Source organism: Chenopodium quinoa, unplaced genomic scaffold (genome assembly GCF_001683475.1).
Source record: "Chenopodium quinoa cultivar QQ74 unplaced genomic scaffold, ASM168347v1, whole genome shotgun sequence".
Classification (NCBI taxonomy): Eukaryota; Viridiplantae; Streptophyta; class Magnoliopsida; order Caryophyllales; family Amaranthaceae; genus Chenopodium; species Chenopodium quinoa.
In genome coordinates this window covers 4939619-4956370 of record NW_018744151.1, presented here as the reverse complement: position 1 = coordinate 4956370, position 16752 = coordinate 4939619, and the positions used below count along the sequence as shown (strand labels likewise).

At 33.2% G+C, this 16752-nt stretch overlaps 3 protein-coding genes and 1 non-coding gene across 5 annotated transcripts; 3 read left to right on the top strand and 1 right to left on the bottom strand.

Annotated features, from left to right (window-relative positions):
* The first annotated feature begins 1054 nt into the window (after positions 1–1054).
* Positions 1055–5633, top strand: LOC110693717 (peroxidase 19-like). Its single transcript, XM_021870891.1, has 4 exons — positions 1055–1563; positions 3139–3339; positions 4648–4813; positions 4951–5633. Exons 1-4 carry the CDS (start codon positions 1177–1179, stop codon positions 5361–5363), a joined length of 1167 nt encoding a protein of 388 aa, XP_021726583.1. The 5' UTR covers positions 1055–1176; the 3' UTR covers positions 5364–5633.
* Positions 5634–6082: 449 nt separating this feature from the next.
* LOC110693715 (negative regulator of systemic acquired resistance SNI1-like) lies at positions 6083–12160 on the top strand. The gene is made up of 15 exons (XM_021870888.1): positions 6083–6578; positions 6662–6728; positions 6822–6915; positions 7010–7093; positions 7189–7278; positions 8002–8067; positions 8238–8325; positions 8427–8476; positions 8621–8833; positions 8928–8998; positions 9400–9469; positions 9753–9818; positions 10511–10663; positions 10943–11076; positions 11659–12160. Exons 1-15 carry the CDS (start codon positions 6467–6469, stop codon positions 11729–11731), a joined length of 1431 nt encoding a protein of 476 aa, XP_021726580.1. The 5' UTR covers positions 6083–6466; the 3' UTR covers positions 11732–12160.
* Positions 6199–6271, top strand: TRNAE-CUC. The gene has a single exon. It is a non-coding gene; the product is annotated as a tRNA-Glu (tRNA).
* A 277-nt stretch (positions 12161–12437) lies between the features above and the next one.
* LOC110693716 (D-tyrosyl-tRNA(Tyr) deacylase-like) lies at positions 12438–16633 on the bottom strand. 2 transcript variants are annotated; one of them, XR_002505663.1, is made up of 8 exons: positions 16185–16633; positions 15995–16086; positions 15613–15679; positions 15444–15474; positions 15222–15362; positions 13229–13333; positions 13052–13125; positions 12438–12944 (listed from the first exon to the last, which is right to left on the bottom strand). XR_002505663.1 is itself a non-coding variant. In XM_021870890.1 (8 exons), exons 1-8 carry the CDS (start codon positions 16374–16376, stop codon positions 12917–12919), a joined length of 651 nt encoding a protein of 216 aa, XP_021726582.1. In that variant the 5' UTR covers positions 16377–16626; the 3' UTR covers positions 12438–12916. The 2 variants fall into 2 exon arrangements, 1 of the variants encoding a protein (XP_021726582.1); XM_021870890.1 differs by having other exon boundaries at positions 13229–13254; positions 16185–16626.
* Positions 16634–16752: the final 119 nt, after the last annotated feature.

Here is a 16752-nt window from a genome sequence, read left to right as displayed (position 1 = left end):
AACCGAATTAAAACCGCTCAAGAATAAACCGAAATCGAATCGAACCGATAACTATTTAAACCGAGCTGAAACCGACCCGTGATACATTTAAACCGATTTCAAACCGACCAGATTTAATACCGAACCGATTTCAATCCGAACCGAACCCGAACTGTCAAACCGTTTTGACAGTGCTAATCCCACTACATTGCTTTCTGTTGCGCAAATGCGCTATACCATCAAGTACACCAAATTTATACCTGTTTTTTTATTGTACATTTTTCTTCAACTTACTACATTATTATTTATAAAATTAAACACTTCTATTAAGAAGGACCTGTTATGATTTACTGAATTGAGATAAAATGAACTGAACTGAACTAAATTAATTGAGCTGATCTGATAAATTGTATATGAGTGAAGGAAATTAGGAGTTGAGCTGAACTGAACTGAACCGTTTGGAGCTGAACTGAACTGAAATTAAGCTGAAGAGAACAAATCCTATTAACCTATTCCATGAATTTATAAAATCCACATTATCTAGTTTTGAATTACATACTTTCAAACAAAAAGTGATTACTTTAATTTGTTGGAAGTAAATTAAACTTTAGTTCTATAACTTCAACTTCTAGGAAGAAACGGAGGTAGAAAATCGTTTAATTGATTACAAAAAGGTGCTCCTTTATACAAATATTGATATTTACCATCAAACTATCAAAGTGATATAGATAATCATTGCAATTTAAGGCCATACACTTGAAAATAGTCTCCATTTATTTAATCCACTTATCCTTTCTTAGATTAACAGATCGAGTTTCTGCAAAATGTTGGGGTAATGTTAATGTTAATACTAAAGTTACATAATTATAACCATATTTAATTAATAAATTGATATTTATCTTACTTCTTATAACAAAATTCAACATTAACATTCTATATACAGTATTATTTTACAAATACTATTATACTATACTTTTTTTTTTAACGGGACAATTATATTATACGGATTCCTTTGTAATATAATAATCCATACAATAAGTCGACTATCCTACACCATAAGTTAAAATTTTCGTTCATAAGTGGTCCTTAAAATATTTTTCCATATATTCTTTCTGCACAGTGCACACAAAATGACTCCTGGACATACACTTTTCACTTTGTCCTTAAGCTACCCATATCCTAATTCCTAAACAAAACATGTCCTCTCTTTTTTCTTCTTCTTCTCCTTCTTCTTCTTCTTCTTCTTCTTCTTCTTCTTCTTCTTCTTCTTCTTCTTCTTCTTCTTCTTCTTCTTCTTCTTCTTTTACCTCCTACGTTACCCCTACACTATGTACCATCCTTATTATTCTCTTGACCACCATAACCACCTCACATTCTATCGTAAGCGGTCCGCCACCACCGGTGATCAAAGCCGCTAAAAACGCCACTCACGGCCACCATCGGAAGCTATCGATAGATTACTACGCCAAGACGTGCCCTGAGGTGGAGAAGCTTGTGGCTTCCGTCACGTCGGAGCAATTTAAAGCTGCTCCCGCTATTGCTTCCGCTACTATTCGGCTTTTCTTCCATGATTGCTTTGTTGAGGTACATTATATTCATGCATAACATTACATTATCTATCTAATTATTGTAACTTTATGTTATAAACACATATACGTAGGTTGAGGGCTACTTAATGATTATGATACAATTGTTATATGAATAGTAACAATTAATGTAGTGTAATATACTTTTAATGTATCATATACTTTCCAAACTATTCTTCTTTAATTATAATTTTAATCCCAAAAATTACTAGTACACTAGGCTCCTTGATTAGAGTCTTAATTACAAATTCGTTTTTACACTTTCACTATTTTAAAGCACATATGTAATTCATATCTATAACAATTTGCTATTTGTTTACGTGCTCTCAAAAAACAAAAATGGATATATGATTTTTTTGAATATGTTCATTACTTAATTAACCATTTCGGTATGTATAAAATGAATTTGAATTTGATATAAAATGGATTTCTTGAATTTGATATAAGATATATTATACTTCATCCATTGCTAATAGTTCTTTCTTAAATGTTTTTTATTTATTTAATATTTTGTTACAATTCTTTAATGTTTTTATATTTTTATTTTGTTCCATTTATTGCAAGAAAATTTTACCATATAACCCTCACTCACCCACCACAATTCATTCTCTTGTAATATTTTTGTACCGTATAAGATTTGACCTTCTATCCTTTTGAACTGATGTGATATGCTCTGTTCTGTTAAGATTTGACCTTCTGTCCTTTTGAACTGTTGTGGTATACTCTGTTCAGCTCCTTTTAGCTTACTCAAAAGCTCAAAAGAATAGGACCTAATATTGTTACTCCATAAATAATTAACAGTCGCTCATTTTTCCACTTGTTGTTTCACCTTTACACTCTCTTTGTTAGTGTCTTAATTTAATTAGTTCTTGTGCAAATTGGAGTAAGTGTCTAGGGTATTTTGTAGCGTAGGTAGTAAATACATGATATGATGATGATGGTCCAATGATTTCGGGTTAGTTCTGTTAGTTTGAGGGAAGGACCAATGCATGTTAAGAATTTATGATGGTACACTAATGAGTATAGTGTATTGCACCAAAAGGGAAAATAATAATTATTGAAAAGGATGGAAATTTATGCGTTCTTGTTAATGGAAAATTGACTAGTTGTTGCACACAGTAAAGTGTAATGTGATGCAACTCTAGCGTGTATAATTACACGAACATAAAAAAAACAATGGTGTCCTTAAAAGGTAGAAAGTAAGAATATTATTTAGGCTTTTAGAAAGACCAAAAGGTCCATGACAAATCGACAATCTTACTCACCCCTTTGATCATCTAAATAAACCCCCCACCCTTCTTACCCCCCCCCCCCTCAAAAATGTGTTACTGTTAAATCTTATTATCGGCGAATTCAAACCACAATATAATAATTTGATCTAAAAGTAATAAACATAAGTTGAACAATCGATCACTAGAGTTTTGTTATATATAACAGTTGAGAATTATTATAACATGTTATGTTCTTTCCTTGTTTAATTCTAATACATACTTAGGAATTATCAAAATAGGTTATGTCCTTTTTCGTGATTAATTATGGTGACATACCCTCTTTTTTTTTTTTTTTGGTCTAGGGATGTGATGCATCAATATTGATATCGTCTAAGCTAGGAAGCAAAGAATTAGCCGAAAGAGATGCATCACAAAACAAGAATTTACCTATTGAAGCATTCGAAGGTATCAACAAAGCCAAAGCTCTAGTAGAGGGCAAATGTCTCGGAGTTGTATCTTGTACAGACATTCTTACAATCTCAACTAGGGATTATGTTCATTTGGTAAGTTGTCCTAATCTTATTTCTTTTACCTACTTGAAAACTAATGTGTCAAATTTTTGTACATAAAAATTTCTAGGAGCAAGACTATATAAACGTGTATTGACAAAATTATTCATCCTTAAAAGCTGAGAATTATAATAGTAATTACACTCAAGCCGAATTTCGGACTTTGTCTTTGTATGGGTAGCCTTTTCTAACCGAAAATGGATTTGAACCTTGGAAAAGATAACTATAAGAATCGAAATGTTTTTTTTTTTTAACTATTTTATCTTTAAATTCACTCCAATAATTTAATTGAATACATATGATCTGATTAGGCTAGGTCAATTGTTGATTATACGCGATTTGACTTCAGATCACCTATTCATCTTCACGTATACCTCATTTAAGTTGTTAATGATAGGACGACTCGTCATTTTTAATTTGTTATAACTTGAGAAGGACAAGAAAATAGTGCAACTCAAAGCCAAACTAAGACAATTACAAAACATATCCATGCCAACTTTTGCACAAGAAAACAAATTCAAGTTAAGATTAAACAAATACTCTAATTTGGTTTATTGTATTATCTTGGAGAAGAGGCTCTTAAACTGAAATCAAACGACAAAATCAGATCAACCTTTTTCTTATTTCGAAGAAAAAACCAAAATTAACCCGTGACAATGAAAAATCTTTCTAGATTTCTTAGCAAGTAGGACAAATTATATTGTAATAATTAGTGCATGATGAGACCATATAATATGTATGTTTCCTCAAATTATTATGGGGCAAATCATAATACTTCATTAGTTGGGAGTCAAAAGCTGCACAAACTGCAAGGTCAAATTGTGGTGCTTTGAGCTATGTACAGAACACTGCAGTTGGAGACTTGTAAAAAACAAGATGTTAAACTACCCAATAGCCCAATAGTGGGAATTAATATATGGACAATATGTAGTGGTCAATTAATATTATTTGAACAATTTACAAAGACAATAACTAATGAAATTTTTGACAAAATTAATCTAGATTTTGGATGATTAAATTTTTTTTTAAAAAATCCTAATTTTTACCATCTTCAGATTATATTCTAAGTATAAGAAGAAAAAAATTCTAAGGGTATATTATGAATATTTATACTCATATGTTAATCACATACGTGTGTGTATATATATATTGACATGCTTTACATTATCAACTATAAGTTTTTAGATGGATTATACCTACATGTGACAATTGTTTTGAAGGTGGTAAGGAATTGAATAATTGTATGACCCGTTTTTCCGCCAATAAATAATTGTTATTGAATTATCGTATGAATGATTACAGGCAGGAGGTCCTTATTATGAAGTGAAGAAGGGAAAATGGGATGGAAAGATATCAAAAGCATCGCGTGTGCCTTCTAACATTCCTCACACTAATGCCACCGTTGATGAGCTCTTGAAGCTATTCAACTCAAAAGGGCTAAATATGGAGGATCTCGTTGTTCTTTCAGGTTAGTGGCGGATCATATATTCTATATATTATACAAGGTGTAATTAATCTATCTCCATTTTCCGCTTTTAATTTTCATATTGCTTTACTTTGATACCTCAATTTTAAAATTTAAATTTATATTTGTCTATGTGTCAGGTGCACATACAATAGGGTATTCACATTGCAAGTACATTATCAATCGAATATATAATTACAAAGGTACTAAACAACCACAACCAAACATTGATCCGAAGTTGTTGCAAGCTTTGAGAATGTATTGCCCACATCATGGTGGAAATGAAGATATTGTGGTTCCATTTGATGTTACCACACCTTATACATTTGATCATGCATATTATGGAAATCTAGAGAAAAATATGGGAATTTTGATAACGGACCAAGCCTTATACTTAGATCCAAGAACTAAGCCTATTGTACAAAGTCTATCCAAGGATAAACAGAAGTTTTTCAAAGCATTTGCTCAAGCTATGGAAAAAATGGGAAACATTCATTTGAAAAGAGGAAGAAAACATGGGGAAATGAGGAAAGATTGTAGTTCGCACATGTAATAATGGGATTTTTTTTTTGACGGGCACATGTAATGAGATTTTATACATATACCCATTAATTTTTTTATTTTTAATTTGTTTTTGATGCTCGATTTTCTCTCTAGTTATTGGATATGTCCAATATTGTATTTAAAATAGTTAAACGAAATTGGACCCAACCATTAACATAGTGAATTTAATAATAGACAAGCTAATTACCAAAATAATTAGCTACTTAATGAAACTCATTGTAGTCCACTTGTGAGTGTCCCACATTGGAGAAAGAGGAGAGGTGGTTCCACTTTATAAGGTAGAGGAGTTACTCCTATTATTGCCAATTGGTTATGGAAGCTCCTAATCTTTGTTTGTGGACTAACTCTCCTCCTCCTTGTTTGGGTTGCCCAGACCCATTTCATATTGTTTCGAAATTTAACACTACTCATTATCAAATCAGAAGTCCGACATTAGAATACCTTCACTAGAAATGGGCTAATTATTCAGTTGCAAGTTTAAATTATTATACTTCATCCGTTATTTTATTATTGCACCACTTGTCTTTTTAGGAAGTTTCACAAATATTGCACCATTTCCTCTTTAGGAAAAAAAATTATTTGTGTTCACACTACAAATACCCAACATACCCTTGCTTTTTCATACTTACTTTTTAGTTTATCAATATATCACATGGGCAATTTTGTATTTTTATCTTTCTCTCTCTTACTTTTTTCCACTATCAAAATATTTGTACCCAACCCCTATGGTGCAATAATAAAAAAACGAAGGAAGTATATGAGTATCTCACAAATAAAGTTAAAAAAGGTATACAATTCTTTCCACATCCATTATAATCAACAAATCCGTTGTAGTCTAGTTGGTCAGGATACTCGGCTCTCACCCGAGAGACCCGGGTTCAAGTCCCGGCAACGGAAAATCCTTTTTTCTTTCCTTCTTTTTTTTTTCTTTCCTAACTATAAAATTGGCGGGAACATCAACCAAACGACAACACTCCCACTACTCAATCTTCCCAACGAAGCTTACATTTTCCAATTTCCACAAAATTAGGGTTTCCAATTTTCCATCCCCAATTTCATCGAAAGAGGAGAGAGAAAATCAAAGCTCTAAAAATGGAGAAATTCAGAAGAAGAGCAACTATTACTAACAGAGGAATGGAAGAGAATGCCATGGCTATTCTTGAATCTTTTTGCGCGCATGATTCTTCTCATGTTCATGATGATCGTAAGTTTCCTTTTTCTTAAATTTTTTTGATTTTTTTTTTGGATTTTGTTTGAATTTCGAAAATTGGTGATTTGAAACCCTAGGTTTGGCGTTTCTGGAGGCGGTTCGTTTTGCTTCGATTGTTCCTGAAAATGGAACTCCTCCTACCAAGTAATTTTCTGATTAAATTTGGTGTTAATTTATGTATATTTGATGATTTTTGTATTTTGTTGTCCAAATTTTAATTATTGGTAAATATTCTAGTAAAATGATGGAGGCGATTTTTGAGATTATGAGGGAAGCGAAGTCTTTGGAACTTGTAGTTGCTAGTTATCAGCTTCTTTGTGAATTAGAGAAGGTATAACTTGCTAAATTTGATTGATTTAACTATTTAAGTGAGTGTATAGTTATACAATCATGGGAATTCTTATGTTTGATTATGTAATGTGTAGCACTTTCCTCGGGTTTATTTATCGAATGAGGATGTTAAGGAAGCGCCTTCTAGCAAATCTGCTAAGCTAATTGTATTTGAAGAGGTATTATGGGGTTGTTGATTTCCAATTTTGAGTAAATTTGGTACTCGGTGCTTTGGTTTTGAAATGTGGTTTGTACTTTTATATTGTGTTTATAGGCTTGGTTGCCGTTTGCTGTTGGCTCTGACATGGCTTCGAGTGACAGGAGTGTAGTGAGTAAAGGGTTTAAAGAACCTATTAGTCCTTCTGTGAGTTACATTATCCTATTTTTTGTGTGTTTATTTATGGTAATTGCAAATGGCTGTAATTTTCTTATCCTTTGCCTCGATAACTTTTCTGTTGTTTTAAACTAATGGTCATGGTCTCATAGTCATGGATATTAGTTTTTGGAATGTTTGGAATAGTTGTCACCTCCATTAAAGCGCAATGCTTTAAAATCGGACTTGCCAAAATGTCCTCATGTAAATTGAGCAAAGGGGAGAGTGCGTGAATGGTTTATCTATTATTAGCTTAATGGTCATGGTCATAGTTTTGAAACCATGATATTATAATCCACATGGTGTTGGTCTGATGTGGCAACTGTTTTCGTGTAGGGAGTATTTTCTTAGATGTCGCATACTTTTTTAAGGAATACAATATGTGTCATAGTTTCTACATTGTTCCATGCCTTGAATGCCTATAAGGTAATTTGATTTGTAAGTTGTAACTGTTGTTTATTGACGATTTGAGGGGAATGGAGGGAAGGGAGGAAGAAGATTAAGCTTTCATAATTGCTTTATCATGTAATTTTGGGTTTTGTTAACATATGAGAAATTATCTATTTTCTTTATATATTGTTTGCTTTTCACAACGTAGCTTAGGTTTTTCACATCCTCACCAACAACCAAGTTGTTCTCCTCACTTCTCAGTCATAAGCCCCTCAAAATAATTTAGCATAAGGATTATAATCTCATTTTTGATTGGTATTTCAGGGATTTAAGCTTCTGTTAGAAAGTCTCAATGAAGAGGCTGAAGGAATAGAATCATCAGAAACAAAGGTATACTGTTGCTATCTCACTCCAAGGATAGAAAGTTATGTAAATTTAGCTATTATAATTATTTTGGATTTCAAGACCCAAGTGATATCATTTGCAGCTATTGAATTAATTTATCTTTATTAATATCATTGTATTATGAATAAATATTATGAATAAATTTTATGTTACAGTTAGAGCTCCTGGCGAAGATGTATATGTTGCAATACCTAATCTATATTTTTGAGGCAGACTTTTTACCTCGTAACCGTGACTTTCTAGGTAATTCAGAAACTGTCTATGTTACTTGCTTTTCAAAGTGTGTAGGTTTTTTTTTTTTCTTTTCTTGGTGTATTGACTAGCTTTAATTTTTTTTGTCTCAGAGAACTCAAATTGGATTTCTCTTAAAGACTCCTTGCTTAACAAGTTTCTGGTATGTTTTTTTGATTTAAAGACTATGATTTTTTTTTTTTTTTTGTTTTTGTTAGCTAAGAATCCGTTTTCCGTCCACTGAATTACTCTGTAGTTTAAACAACCATTTTTGCACAAGGGACATTCATAGTGGATTTTGTGACAGGGGTCAAGGCGAATTAATTACAAAGACGTGGCAAAGGATACCTTCTTTGTTCTATGTAATTTGTTCCTTGCTCGGACTCCAACAAACAGTAATTCTGGAACTACCAAAAGCTCTTCAGATGATATGCATAACAATAATGATTCAGCTTTAGCTCTTTCTTTACCGGAGGTAGAGAAGTGTACTCTTAAAGCTGTAGAGAAACTTCTTAAACTGGTATGCTTATACACCGTAACATCATTATATGAGAGAGAGGTTACACGACAACTTTATTTCAACCCTTATAAACTGTGATGGTTGTTGCTTCCAGATGATAAATCTTGATTTGTCAAAGAAGAAAGCAGATGCGCAAAGCCTCACTACAAGAGCAGATGGTGTAAGGTATCCCCTATCCTATTATGAAATGTTGGCGTATTGCTCATTATTTGTTCCCAGTATCAAGTCATATTGCTGTAGTAAGGCACATCCCAATTCATCAACAATACTATATATTTGTCTCTTAAATTCATATGAGATTTATAGGAAAAGAAAGGAAGTGATTGAAAAAAAGAAGATTCTAAACTGTTCATGTTCCTTCCTTATAATTTATTTTTACTATCTTTTCCCTTCTTTTTGTTCCCTTCTTTCTGTTTCCATTATTAAAACAATACCGAATAACCTATGAATGTAGTTTGTGCACGACTGGTTTCTTCTAACATGCCTTTGCTCTGCATTCTCTGGTGTCTGTCTGGTATTATTTTTTATAAAGTTAAAACCTTAGTTATGTTCTGGCATGATTGCAGAACTCCTATGGTTGAATTGATAATGGATGAACTCTTTTATGACAAAGACCTGCTTTCTCCATTTCTTCAGGTATAGTTTCTAGAAGTACAAATTCTTACTCCCAATTGACTCAGTGGTGCTGCTCCTGCTGATTGCTCATATTTTGATTTTAGGTTTTTGCTCTTAGAATTATTTTGAAATGGTGTTTTAATGTTTTATGACATTTTTTTTTTTGTTTTTTTCGTTTCATGTTTAGAAGTGCAGTTGATTTATTCATGCCATTTTGTTTAGGAAATCATCATGAATATAATGGAGATGACCTTTTCATGTTTGTAATGTCTGACATCGTTGTATGTTCTGCAAACTTCCGCAGGCCTTTGATGATCCTATATTGAAGCTGGAAATAGTTTCACAATACATTCATAAGTACAATGTCAAAGTAAGCTCTATATCTGACTAGTGCATCAAACTGCAAAAACAATCTCAGTTTTCTATTAGTTTGACTACAGTATACTTGATTATATATGTTTATCTAAGTACTCATTTCTGAATTAAAATGTTGGTAGCATTTAAAATGCATAGTAATGTATCTTCGTAAAGACTTCCAGTTAACAGTTATTTTTTTTTTATTTTTTATTTTTAACCTTGTATGCCTGGGACTCTTTGTAAGTTTGATCACGCCCCTGATTGGTATAAGTAGTCCCTGTCATGGAGTATTTCTTCTTGCTTCCACACGTCATTGTCTCTTCATACTTGACTTAATGTCTTTTCTGAATTACCTGAGCCATTTTTTCCTTGTTTCCTGTGTTATAATTAGCAGCATTAACATTATCAAGGATCTTCCATGTGGTGGTGTAAGCATTCCATTCAATGTTGGACCAAAATGCTCCTTAACGCTCAATGAATCTAATCCTTTTTCACCTTCTTCCATGTGGTGGTGAAGACATTGTATCCAACTTTGAACCAATATTTTCTTTATTGCTCAATGAATTTAATTCTTTTCACCTTTCATTTGGTTACGCATGGCTGTAATTGGCATTAACAAATGTTGTTAGTTGTAAAGATTCTAAAATCATTTAGTGTTTTATCCTCTTTACTTTGTTACATATTGGTTTTTATTGTGGTTTGCAGCCATCTACTCGCAAGAGGAAGTTAGATGACTCACAAGATGATACGGCAGTTATTGGATTCTTTAACTGCTTCTTGAATAGCACCAGTACAAAAGCCATTGTTAAGAAAGTTGGTGCTGAGGCAGTTCAAGTGATGTTAGCTCATGCTCTGCAGGTGATTATAGTCATTATACTGTCTTCCACCAATCCATTATGGAGGCATATTATCTTTGTTGAACTGTTTGCAAATCTGTTTTGTTTTTAGTTATTGAAGAAGGTCCTTTTAGATTAATATTTGGCCAAAGATTAACTGAGGAATAGGATTATATGGGATGAGGTGGTAGTTTCCCCAACAAGGACGAGAAATCTGTCAAATAAATTTTGCATATAATTTTGTTTGCTTGAAAGCATAATATAACATGACATTACTTTCTTTGAACATGTTTTTCTGTAGGCTTGCATGTCAATACCCAAGGAGCAACTTCATGAATTAGCATCTGATTCAAAAAATGATGCTAGACGTAGTCCACTGGTAAGCATTTGCAACGATATCATTTCAGCCTTCACCAAGCTCAGGGAAACAGATGAGTAAGTTTCTGAAGTCTACATTCTCCACGTACATGTTTCTCTATTTTAATATACCATTGGGTTTGCTTAATTATAAACTACATGTGATCTTAAGATTGAAGCATGGAATGATATTGTTGCACTTTTTTTGACATGAATACTCACTACTGTCTTGTTGAGTCTTTTAATGCCAATAGACAAATGATATGGCACTAGATATAAAGTAGTGTATTTGATCAATCAATGATTTTAAAGTATTAAAACTAACTATAATATGATAGTATACTTAGCATAGAGTAAGTTAATTGATTGACTATGTGTTCATTAATCAATATAGATGATATAATAAAACAAACAAAGATAGAATGGTGGTCAATATTTCGCCTTTACAATTTTAGCTCTATCATAGCCTAGACCTTATAGTCTGGTCAAGAGTTCCGGATGTCTTTTTCAACTTCCAAGTATTTCTGGTTTTTTCATTTGAGAAATTGATTTTGGAAGTATGCACCCATTGAAGAGCTAGTTGTAGATGGTTGCTCAGCAAGCTGTCATGATGTTACTAACCTTGAACTAACATGGAAATACTTTACAATTTATGTGCAGGCACTTGCAAATATTACCTATTGGTAAGGAAGCGCTATTTACAGCTGCTAGTGTACTTTCTACCAAGTCATAGGAGCTCTCAAATCCTTCCAGAGTTCACCTTCTTTTACAAATCTTGAAGGTATCTGCAGGCCAGTTGCTCTTTAAAATTTAACTTGCTCACGCTTGTGTTGCCTGTTCATAACTTGCTTGTTTGCCCATTTCTTTTGTTCCGAGTAGAACATGCTTTTTCCTGGCCATGCAAGGAATGCGTGTTTGCCCATTTCTTTTGTCGATTTTGTCAACCAGATTTTGGAAGTTACAGCATTTAGCTATCCTGTAGGGAGTTAGCTAGCTTAGGAAGGTGCTTGTAAAGAATTTTCATTTCTGGACTGCAGCTAGGTAGCACTTAATATGCTGCGACATTATAGTACTAGATGATGCTACTGTATATAATGAATTTGACTAATCATTGGTTTCCTTTGCTCTTTAGTAAGATATCTAATTGTCAGCTATTTTTTTCCTTCTGGCTTCTACCAATTAGCATATTGTATAGAATTGCTTCGGCTCTGGTGTTTTATAACAGCAAAAGTAAGTTCAGTGAATTAAGAGTACGAAAAAAGTTCAGAAACTTTAAATGTTAGAAAGTTTAGGCTAATCATTTTTTTCCTATACATGAGATTTTGAGCAGAAAGAAAGACTGCACGAAGTGTATAACTTGTTACTGCAATCTCTATACAATCTCTATGGTGCACACCAAAACTCTAGTAGCATCTTAGCTCGTATCAGAAAAAATATAATTTGCATAATTTTGTTCTCTTAACAATTTATATAAATCAGGGAAGAGTTGTCAATAACCATTGCAGGTTTCAGAAAAAAAAAATAAAATTGTGGCCATACAAAATATCTGGCAATCAAAGCTAGTAAAAAAGTCATAGAACTTGAACTTGTGTATCCTTTTCTATTGCAATTTGCAATAAGGTCTTCTTTCGTTCAACCTATGGCTTGTGCCTGAATGCACAATGAGTAGACAAGCAATAATCGGAAATATTTAGTATAAGTAACAATCTCTACTCCCTCTAAATTTTCCTAAGTTGCAACAATATCATTCTCTGGTACCGAGTAACACAAACTACCCTGAAAACTGTTTAAGTGCAAGCCTTGCAATTTCCGCATTAGCTTCAAGAACACAAGTCTTCGGTCTTCCACCAAAATATATTCCAACAACTTTCTGGTAACACAAGTTCAGCTTCTGATCCAATAACCATGGTCAACGGACTTATGGTTCTTCCGCGTCATTGTTACTCCTAACATGACATTGCTAGCTTGTCAGCATAACAAAATAATGTAATAGTAGCCCTAGATTCTGATAAAGTATAGTATAAATAAACTTGGAGTAACTAGAAAGCCTTACTTAGATGTGCCTAACTTAGATGTCTGTGGTGATTCCAGTTGTAATGTTACTGGTCCATCATTAACCAGATTGACCTAAACATCAAAGCAGTAAAAAGCATAAATTTTCGAAGAAGTATGCAACAAAAACACAGATATTGAACAAACTAAATACTTAATACAAAGTAAGAAGTATTACCTTCATCATTGCTCCAAAGATGCCATCTGCAGTTATGTAAATGAAACAGAGCAAGTGAGATATTACATATTACCATACTATCAACCATTGAACGAGCGTCAAACCCTAGCAAACAAATCCAATCTTATGATCAAGATCAGTCTAATGCTTTTCTTTTACATGATCAAAATTCATTCTAGGTCTATAGCCATTAGCCATCCAGATTAGGTTCAGATTTACCATACCAAGCGTATCTCAAAATATTCAAGGGATTAAAGCTCATTAAATGAGACCTTAAGAAAATTTGGTATGTATATTTCAAAGCTATATGTAAAGGGCAACTTGTGGAGAATTGATATAATTTTAGTCTTGCAAAGGAAGAGATAAATTAGAGATACTATCAAAATTTAAATTTTTTTAACGAGCCTAGAAAATTTTCCCCCTATACTTAAACGCATGTCATTACTGAACAAACCCAAAAAATTTACCTCGGCACCAATGACTCGTTTGGTAACCGGTCATAAACAATGGTATGTGAAAGAATCTGTATGTAAATTTGGAAATAAAATCAATGTTCATTCCCATGACCTTAAAGACCATCCCAAATTGTCTCTTTTCTGCATAAATTTCTACTCCCATCTAGTACCATCTTGCAAGTGGTAATGGATGGTAATGGAAAAACATGAAGAAAACACATTGCTTGAGGGGTTGAGATTGTGTTCCTATCGAGATTATGGGTTGTTTTACATACTAATTTACACTATAATTCATTCCCATTACCACAATTATTAAGGCCAGCACAATTATTATGGAGATTATGTGATGCTGAGTACATAAGGCCAGCAGGCCACTGCTCATCTTTACAAAGAAAAAAATCTACATGTAAAATGATAACAATGATCTTATCATATTTGGTTCAAGATCATAGTTATTATAGGGTACATGTAATTTCACCTTTTCCACTGCAAGTTCAAGTACAGCTTTTCTTGGCGGTGATCCATCAGTCCTTGTTAACACAGGCAAACTAGTTACTTTATGTTATAGATATTAGATTATAGTTACGGAGGCTGTTAACGTATGAGCCGCTATTATCTAAGAACACTTTTTTCTAGAAAGCAAACATATAGCCCAAGGTGACAAATTGGTACATACAATGTGTCATAGACTCAGAGATAAAGAGCAACCATACTTCAAATGTATACTTCATATATAAGAACACAAATTATGTTGAGTTAAACCACTATTTCTTTCCTAATTTCCTGAGCTCCAGTGCTCCACTAGAAGCAATTCAAACTTTGCATGAAACTTTCTTTGGGGACTAATTCTTATCTAATTTTCGAGTAAATACAAGTTTCTCAGTGAGAAACAAAAATGGCAAGCCCCTAATTTCCTGAGCTCCAGTGCTCCACTAGAAGCAATTCAAATTTTGCATGTAACTTTCTTTTTGGACTAATTCTTTCCTGATTTCCCGAGCTCCAGTGCTCCACTAGAAGTCTAGAAGCAATTCAAACTTTGCATGAAACTTTCTTTGTGGAAATCACTTAAGCAATGAGGCAGAAAGAATCTTAAACAGTCAAACAGAATTCCTCGTCTGAAACTAAAAAAAAAAGCGGTAACTTGATATCCCTTCAAGTAAAAAATTAAGATACTTCTTTTCTAGCAAATGTGCCACATGAAAATCAGGCTTGTTATGTGAGCCGCTATTATCTAAGAACACTTATATTTAAGAAAAGAATTTGGGTCACTTAGAGTAGAATACCTTCAGTTAACATATCATAACAGTTATCGAATAGTTGACAGCAATGATAAATAACATATCATAACAGTTATCGAATAGTTGACAACAATGATAAATAACAGCATAATTCAAATTTCAATATGGCCAACACTCAAACAGGTGAAATTTAGTAGAGATTATTTGTGTTCTTTACCAAGTTGTACTTTTGGAGTGCAGATAAGGTAATCACATTAAGAGCAAGTGTTTCACATTTCTCAGAGGATAAAAAGAAGCTACCTTTGATCGAGTCAGGGTTGTAACTCTTGCGAAAATTCTCCACCACAGTTTCGTAGAATGGTTTTGCTCTTTGTGGAGGCATAGCCACATGAAAATCCGGCTTGTTACCCTTCAATGTTCCATAGAGTGTAAATTGACTCACTGAAAAATTCACAAAAACAACTTCAGTTTTCCAACAAAAAACAAAATCTCAAAATTCAAAACAAAAAACTTTTATCTTACCTAATAAAACCTCATAATTTTTCTGCATAACCTGAAATATCACATCAAAACAATCAACAAATTATATATACTTTCCAAAAAAACATCAAAAGTAAAATGATTTTTCAAAAACTAAAAACAAAACAAAACTTGATACATACATATATATGTAGAGGATAGTGGGTCTTACACTTTGATCCCAAGCTTTACCTGTATTTTCATTTGGGAATAATCTCATATTTAACACCTTCCTGCATCTGTTAAAACTTCATTTCTTAGATTCATCTCCCAAAAACATTATCATAAACTCATACAAATACCCAACAACTCATTAATTCATTCACTATAAAATCATGACAAATCCACATTGACTTATTAATTCTCCATCAAATACAATCAAATTGAGTTAGTGTCCATTATACACCCGAGTTTTGTACACCCAAGTCTATCTCGATTTAAATTAAAATAGCCTTGGGTGTACATAACAAAACTTTAGGTAAACCCGGGTGTATAATGGAATAAAACAAATTTAAATTTCTGCAAAAATTAAAATATGTAATAGAAACATTTACATGTAATTGGAGTCGGAATCGGAATCAGAGTCGTGAACGCCGATGAGGACAAGAAGGCCAGGGCCAATCTGGGACACAATGCTGCCATCAACCTGCACAAAACCCACAAAAATATGAAGATTAAAAGCGTCAAAAAAAAATGAAAAATCAGCAGAAAAACAGAATGAGGAGAGAGAGTGAGTGGACAAACCTCAACGCTAGCAGAGGTGACGCGTTGAACAACAGCTCTCATTGCTCTGGTAATAAAGAAGGAATTTCTGGTTTTTCGTTGAATTTGGAGTTGTTTGTTATTGTAGGAGTAATTTTTTACAAGAAGAAGAGGATTTAAGAGGGATGAAGAGAGGTAATGGGGAGAGTGAGATGATAATAATGTCATTGCCATGGGATTTTTGGTTGGTGGATTGTTAAAGGAATAAAGGTTAAAGATCAAGCTTTTTATTTATTTATTTATTTTTTGCTTTCAAAGTAATGGGTTTTATGTAGAGCTGGACAAGGGCCGGGTTGGAACCGAAAAGATCCGACCCAAAATGAGCTTGTCACAAGCTCGCCCTACAGCAAGGGAAAGTTGATGGGCCGATTGTGCATGAACGTTGCGTGTCAACCCGCATATTCTTAAACGACCTGCCAATTTTATAAGAACTATTTGAAAGGGTTCTAAATGACACGAGCCTAATAATATTAGTTTTTTAGCTTGTTTTAAGCATGATTTGCTTGAGCATGCATGAGGCTCGTTGGTATAACACATAGGCCTACACGCT

What these genes read in the sequence shown, in the direction of transcription:
- LOC110693717 (XM_021870891.1), top strand. Translation starts at nt 1,177, where the DNA reads ATGTCCTCTCTTTTTTCTTCTTCTTCTCCTTCTTCTTCTTCTTCTTCT. An exon ending in TCCATGATTGCTTTGTTGAG is followed by an intron (nt 1,564 to 3,138) that starts GTACATTATATT and finishes TTTTTGGTCTAG; the next exon opens with GGATGTGATGCATCAATATT. An exon ending in CTAGGGATTATGTTCATTTG is followed by an intron (nt 3,340 to 4,647) that starts GTAAGTTGTCCT and finishes GAATGATTACAG; the next exon opens with GCAGGAGGTCCTTATTATGA.
- LOC110693715 (XM_021870888.1), top strand. Translation starts at nt 6,467, where the DNA reads ATGGAGAAATTCAGAAGAAGAGCAACTATTACTAACAGAGGAATGGAA. An exon ending in TTCTTTGTGAATTAGAGAAG is followed by an intron (nt 6,916 to 7,009) that starts GTATAACTTGCT and finishes TGTAATGTGTAG; the next exon opens with CACTTTCCTCGGGTTTATTT. An exon ending in TGCTTTCTCCATTTCTTCAG is followed by an intron (nt 9,470 to 9,752) that starts GTATAGTTTCTA and finishes AAACTTCCGCAG; the next exon opens with GCCTTTGATGATCCTATATT.
- LOC110693716 (XM_021870890.1), bottom strand. Translation starts at nt 16,376, where the DNA reads ATGGCAATGACATTATTATCATCTCACTCTCCCCATTACCTCTCTTCA. An exon ending in TCACCTCTGCTAGCGTTGAG is followed by an intron (nt 16,087 to 16,184) that starts GTTTGTCCACTC and finishes GGTTTTGTGCAG; the next exon opens with GTTGATGGCAGCATTGTGTC. An exon ending in TCTAAGTTAGGCACATCTAA is followed by an intron (nt 12,945 to 13,051) that starts GTAAGGCTTTCT and finishes ATGTCATGTTAG; the next exon opens with GAGTAACAATGACGCGGAAG.